At 31.8% G+C, this 7500-nt stretch overlaps 1 protein-coding gene across 1 annotated transcript in view; it reads right to left on the reverse strand.

Annotated features, from left to right (window-relative positions):
- Window positions 1-7500, reverse strand: part of LOC133656276 (ankyrin-3-like) — a 148811-nt gene that overhangs the window by 120060 nt on the left and 21251 nt on the right. The window contains exons 2-4 of the mRNA XM_062057263.1: window positions 1585-1686; window positions 1423-1521; window positions 1104-1202 (exon numbers count right to left, since the gene is read on the reverse strand). Coding sequence (XP_061913247.1) covers window positions 1104-1202; window positions 1423-1521; window positions 1585-1686 — 300 coding nt within the window. The remainder of the gene's footprint in view (window positions 1-1103; window positions 1203-1422; window positions 1522-1584; window positions 1687-7500) is intronic.

Consider the following 7500-nt stretch of genomic DNA (forward strand, 5'->3'; position numbering starts at 1 on the left):
AGTTGCAAATTTTGTTGGTAACAAATTGTCTTTTGGTTAAAAATATTATTTTTTTGGTTGCACTTTTTTGGTAACAAAGAATTTTTGGATTAAAAATACTTTTTTAAAATTGTTTAAAAATCTGCGTTTTTTTGCATTACTATTTTTTAATCATATATTTTTTGGGGGGGTTAAAAATGAGCTTATATAGTTGCAATTTTTTTTAGTAACACATTGTCTTTTGGTTAAAAATACTTTTTTTTTTTGGTTGCACTTTTTTGGTGACAAAGAATTTTTGGAATAAAAATTGTTTTTTTTAATTGTTTAAAAATCTGCTTTTTTTTGCATTACTATTTTTGAATTATATATTTTTTGGGGGAGTTAAAAATGAGCTTATTTAGTTGCAAATAATTTTGGTAACAAATTGTCTTTTGGTTAAAAATATTTTTTTGGTTGCACTTTTTTGGTAACAAATAATTTTTTGATTAAAAATGTATTTTTTTAAATGGTTTAAAAATCTGCGTTTTTTTGCATTACTATTTTTGAATTATATATTTTTTGGGGGGGTTAAAATGAGCTTATTTAGTTGCACATTTTTTTTGGTAACAAATTGCTTTTTGCGTGACACGACTCAACTTCCATCTTGTGGGCGGGGCCTCCTCTGAACAATTTGTTAGGAGTGGTCAGTTTTGGGTGATGGCGTGACCATATATGGGCGTGACTGCTGACCACATTTTGGAGGGAAAATACCAAAGATACTGACCAATAAAAATACTTCTAACTGGACACACACATCAGGACTGGCAAAAATTGCGATCTAATAAAAAAAAACAACCTCAAAACTCAAAATTGCGCTCTAGCGCCCCCTAGGAAGAAAACACAGACAAAACTGCCTGTAACTTCCAGTAGGAATGTTGTAGAGACATGAAACAAAAAGCTCTATGTAGGTCTGACTTAGACCTACATTTCATACACTGAAAGTTCATTGCAAATGACGTCACCATATTGAAGGAATATCAACAAGAATATGGTTTGTTTTACGTGCTTGAAGGCACTTTTGATATTTTGATCACGGCATCAAAAAAGGCGGGACTTCCTAGCTACGATTACGGCGCCGAGCCCACCTGTGACTGCGCGTTGATGTTCCCGTGGTGCGCGACGAGCTCCTTCACCACGTCCATCTGGCCCGCCAGCGCCGCGATGTGCAACGCCGTGTTGCCTTTCTGTCCGGGGTGGGGAGACAAAAAAGGAAACACCGGGTTTGCGCTTTACCCGACACATGAAACGTGACAAATTTGGAGGTGCACTCTCCACTTTCACCGCAGTGTGGACACCTTTCAAACGTCTTTTCCAATTTTGACCACAGCGTCAGTCGAGTGTGGCACTTTCCATCATTTTCAGCAGACCGCATTGCAAAATGAGGAGAGTGGTGAGGTGACGCACCTTGGTGGCGGCGTCCACGTTGGCGCCCCGCCGCAGGAGCTCCGCCACCACCTCCAGGTGACCCTCCTTGGAGGCCAGGTGCAGGGCGTTGAGGCCGTTCTGTGGGACACATTTCCTGTTTAGGCCCCGCCCACACCGCCACCCCAACCTGCCAATAATCACCTGGTTGCAGATGTTGATGTCCACTCCATTCTTCAGGTAGTCCAGCGCCTTCTCCAAGTTGCCGGCGCGGGCCGCTCGCAGGTAGCAGGCGTTGACGTCAGGCTGGGAACAAAACGCCTCGATTAGCACACGCCCCCTTTTTTTCACCACAGAAAATAAACAGGAAGTCAAGAGCTTCACTTCCTTTTACGCACCACAACCTGACTTTAAGCCAGCGGTGTCCAAAGTGCGGCACGGGGGCCATTTGCAGCCCACTGAGGATTTGTTTTAAGGGCAGCTTTAGTGGCAGGAAATAACGGCTGTGTAACATGAATTTGCCATCTTATTCTTATTTAACTATGGAAATGAATTTTTTGTTATGCAGTAATTATTTGAATATTGTTATTATATCGATCTATATCGATAATTAATGCATTTTTTTTAATGACCAATGGACAATAAGGAGCAGGAAAATAATATATTTTATTTGAAATATAACCTTAATAATAATAATAGATTTTATTTTTAAAAAGAACTTTACATCGAGTAAACAACCTCAAAGAGCTACAGTGTATACAAATAAAATAAAGATAATAAATAATAAATAAAAATAAAAACTAGAACAGCCAAATAGCTAAAACTAGTATGCCTATATATCTAAAAAAAAAGTCTTTTTTAAAAAGAAGGGTTTTTAAACATCCACAGTCTGTGGTACCCTCAGGTGGTCAGGGAGAGCAAAAACATCCGGAAGCATTCCGCAGGAAAATAATATATTTTATTTGAAATATAACCTTAATAATAATAATAATAAATTGTATTTGTAAAAAGAACTTTACATTGAGTAAACAACCTCAAAGAGCTACAGTGTATAAAAAAAAAATAAAAAAATAAAAAAATAATAAATAATAAATACAAATAACAATTAGAACAGCCAAATAGCTAAAAGTAGTATGCATATATATAAAAAAAAGGCTTTTATAAAAAGAAGGGTTTTTAAGCCTTTTTTTAAAAGCATCCACAGTCTGTGGTACCCTCAGGTGGTCAGGGAGAGCAAAAACATCCAGAAGCTACAACCTTCCTCTGATTATAATCCCTCAGCTATCAGGGCAGAAAGGAAATGTCAACACAAACGTGGAAAACACTCAAACAATGTCAACAGAATAGTCAAATCACATTGAACACTTAACTATAATCTCTTAAAATGAAGGAATATTTAAGAAATGCTTCATAAAGTGTAATAAAATAGTGTGAAAATGTAAACATGTAGAAACCTGAGAAGAACTATTTTCTGCAGGTTTAGTGGCAGGAAATAACGGCTGTGTAACATGAATTTGCCATGTTATTTTTATTTAGCTATGGAAATGATTTTTTTGTTATGCAGTAATTATTTGAATATTGTTATTATATCGATCTATATCGATAATTAATTACAATTTTTTTATGACCAATGGACAATAAGGAGCAGGAAAATAATATATTTTATTTGAAATATAACCTTAATAATAATAATAATAATAGATTTTATTTGTAAAAAGAACTTTACATTGAGTAAACAACCTCAAAGAGCTACAGTGTATACAAATAAAATAAAGATAATAAATAATAAATACAAATAAAAACTAGAACAGCCAAATAGCTAAAACTAGTATGCCTATATATCTAAAAAAAGTATTTTTTTTAAAAAAGAAGGGTTTTTAAGCATCCACAGTCTGTGGTACCCTCAGGTGGTCAGGGAGAGCAAAAACATCCGGAAGCATACCGCAGGAAAATAATATATTTTATTTGAAATATAACCTTAATAATAATAATAATAAATTGTATTTGTAAAAAGAACTTTACATTGAGCAAACAACCTCAAAGAGCTACAGGGTATAAATTTTTTTTTTTTTTTTAAATAAAAAAATAATAAATAATAAATACAAATAACAACTAGAACAGCCAAATAGCTACAACTAGTATGCATATATCTAAAAAAAAAAAGGCTTTTATAAAAAGAAGGGTTTTTTAAGCCTTTTTTAAAAGCATCCACAGTCTGTGGTACCCTCAGGTGGTCAGGGAGAGCAAAAACATCCAGAAACTACAACCTTCCTCTGATTATAATCCCTCAGCTATCAAGGCAGAAAGGAAATGTCAACACAAACGTGGAAAACCCTCAAACAATGTCAACAAAATAGTCAAATCACATTGAACACTTAACTATAATCTCTTAAAATGAAGGAATATGTAAGAAATGTTTAATAAAGTGTAATAAAATAGTGTGAAAATGTAAACATAGAAACCTGAGAAGAACTATTTTCTGCAGGTTTAGTGGCAGGAAATAACGGCTGTGCTCTAAAGGGTGAGCGCGGCTAAGGTGGTGGGTGGTATTAGCGCTCTTGATGCGGACGAGCGCCTTGCAGAATCAACCACGAAACAACAAGATGGCGCAACCAAACATGATAGTTGCTACTGATTTGGCAGTTAGCGTGTCACATGATCACTTCCTGCGTGACCAGAGAATAATAATAATAATAATAATAATGGATTAGATTTCATATCGCGCTTTTCTATTATTAGATAATCTTACAGTATAAACACTTTGTGTGAAGAATACAAGAATGGCAAAGACTACTTCCTGACTACTTCTAACAGCTGGAATGAAGTCATGGTTGCAAATGACACTCAGAATAAAAACAGAGTTAATATCATTTTACTGACCAACAATACATTAAACATTTAGTTTTATTATTCAACAACTTTGAGTATGGTTATGTATTCCCAGGTCCTGCAACTTGGCACAAAGGTGAAAGGTAGCCATCCCTGGTCGTCATGGAGACGCTTTGAGGCCGTGAAAGAGTCTTAGAGGAAGTGGGTGAACGTCTCAGATTGCAGCAGGAAGTGAAATCCACACTAGGCCACGCCCACTGGCTCAGTAGCACAATGTCCCAAAAAATCATGTATTTATTATTATTATTATTATTATTATTATTATTATATAACTGTGTGAATGTCCAAACATTTAACACTCTACACCAAAAAAATAATATTATTTATTATTTTTAATATTATTATTCATATTATATAATTGTGTGATTGTCCAAAAATTTAACTTTCTACACCAAAACATCTATTTATTATTATTATTATTATTATTATTATAATTATTATTATTATTTTTATATAATTGTGTGAATGTCCAAAAATTTTACTTTCTACACCAAAATATCTATTTATTATTATTATTATAATTCTTCTTTTTATTATTATTATTATTATTATATTATAATTGTGTGAATGTCCAAACATTTAACATTTTACACCAAAACATCTATTTATTATTATTATTATTATTATTATTATTATTAATATTATCATTATATAATTGTGTGAATGTCCAAACATTTAACATTATACACCAAAAAATAATCTATTTATTATTATTATGATTATTATAATTGTGTGAATGTCCAAACATTTAACATTATACACCAAAAAAATCCTCTATTTATTATTATTATTATTATTATATAATTGTGTGAATATCCAAACATTTAACATTTTACACCAAAACATCTATTTATTATTATTATTATTATTATTAATATTATCATTATAATATTATCATCATTATACCAAAAAATAATTTATTTATTATTATTATTATTATTATTATTATTATCATTATTATTATTATTATTATTATTATATGATTGTGTGAATGTCCAAACATTTAACATCTTATAACAAAACATCTATTTATTATTATTATTATTATTACATAATTGTGTGAATGTCCAAACATTTAACATTATACACCAAAAAATAATCTATTTATTATTATTATTATTATTATTATCATTATTATAATTGTGTGAATGTCCAAACATTTAACATTATACACCAAAAAAATCCTCTATTTATTATTATTATTATTATTATTATTATTATATAATTGTGTGAATATCCAAACATTTAACATTTTACACCAAAACATCTATTTATTATTATTATTATTATTATTATTAATAATATTATCATTATATAATTGTGTGAATGTCCAAACATTTAACATTATACACCAAAAAATAATCTATTTATTATTATTATTATTATTATTATTATCATTATTATTATTATTATATGATTGTGTGAATGTCCAAACATTTAACATCTTATAACAAAACATCTATTTATTATTATTATTATATAATTGTGTGAATGTCCAAACATTTAACATTCTTCACCAAAAAAATCATCTATTTATTCTTTTTATTATTATTAATATTATATAATTGTGTGAATGTCCAAAAATTTTACTTTCTACACCAAAACATCTATTTATTATTATTATTATAATTCTTCTTTTTATTATTATTATTATTATTATTATTATTATCATTATATTATAATTGTGTGAATGTCCAAACATTTAACATTCTACACCAAAAAAATCCTCTATTTATTATTATTATTATTATATAATTGTGTGAATATCCAAACATTTAACATTTTACACCAAAACATCTATTTATTATTATTATTATTATTATTAATATTATCATTATATAATAGTGTGAATATCCAAACATTTAACATTATACACCAAAACATCTATTTATTATTATTATGCTAGTATCAATATTTTCAAAAATTCAGTTTTACAGAAATTTCCAGGAAATTCCCCTTCAAATGTATGAACATAATCATTCCACTCACATTCAAGCCAGCATGTTTCACAATTCTGAAAAGTCCCTGATTACCCAGAATTACCAGGAATGACTCCCCATAGAAAATAAATGGGCCATATACAAACCTCTCCATTACCCACATTTCTCACCCGATTGGAAGCGTTGCACCATCCACACACTCACCTCACCTTGGAAAATCAAACTACTGTTTTCCAGGTTCCAAAAAATTCCAGGTATTCCCAGAATTCCCGGTTTTCCAAAGCCCTATTTTCACCTCTTCCTGGAAAGTTTTCACAGTCCACATTTTTTAACCATTTCAGACTATTCCACCTTCAAAACATTCCACTTAGTTGGGACAACAAATGTTACTCTTTTTTTCCCCCCTCGTACAAATGACCAATTGCCCCAAAATTCCAGGAATTCCTAAATACCAATTCTCAATTCAAACTGTTACTATGTCAACATTTTTCAACCGATTTCAAAAATTCCAACCTCAACCCATTTATATCATCTAGGGCAATTGTGCTAGTATCAATATTTTCAAAAATTCCCGGTTTTACAGAAATTTCCAGGAAATTCCCCTTCAAATGAATGAACGTATTCATAGATCTAAAATGTGATTCCAACCTTTCAACCATCCACCCACACTACTCTTCACATATAGCGAACACAAAACATGTTTTTCCTTTCACAAAATTCCAGGAATTCCCTTCCTATTGACAATGACTGGTCATTAACAATCTACTGCATATTCCAGATTTTTGATCCGATTTGAACCGTTCCAACTTTTCCACACTCCACTCACACTCAAGCCAGCATGTTTCCCAATTCTGAAAATTCCCTGATTACCCAGAATGACTACCCATTGAAAATAAATGGGCCGTATACAATCTGTCACGTTTCGTGTGTCAGGTAAACCTTGAGGAATGTGGCCGTGACGTGACACGTAAGATCATTTTTCTTGGCGCTTGACCTTCCTCACGCACGTCAACATTTGGGACATTCTGGAACTTTATTTACCCGGCAGAGGCGTGCAAAGAATGCACTTCTGTACGTTGCTAGCAAACATGTCCGCTAACATGATCTTCAGCTCGTATTGCTGCGCTGAGGGGGGGTGAGGGGGGTGTGTGTGTGGGGGGTTAAAGGAATAACACTTTTAAAGAGTGCTCATGCTAGTCACATGACCAGAACAACATGATGATTACAATATTGTACAGGCTGACTATTAACAAGAGTGTTGTTGTTTTAGCATCCAAGGTCAGCTGTTTGC

Source organism: Entelurus aequoreus, linkage group LG08 (genome assembly GCF_033978785.1).
Source record: "Entelurus aequoreus isolate RoL-2023_Sb linkage group LG08, RoL_Eaeq_v1.1, whole genome shotgun sequence".
Classification (NCBI taxonomy): Eukaryota; Metazoa; Chordata; class Actinopteri; order Syngnathiformes; family Syngnathidae; genus Entelurus; species Entelurus aequoreus.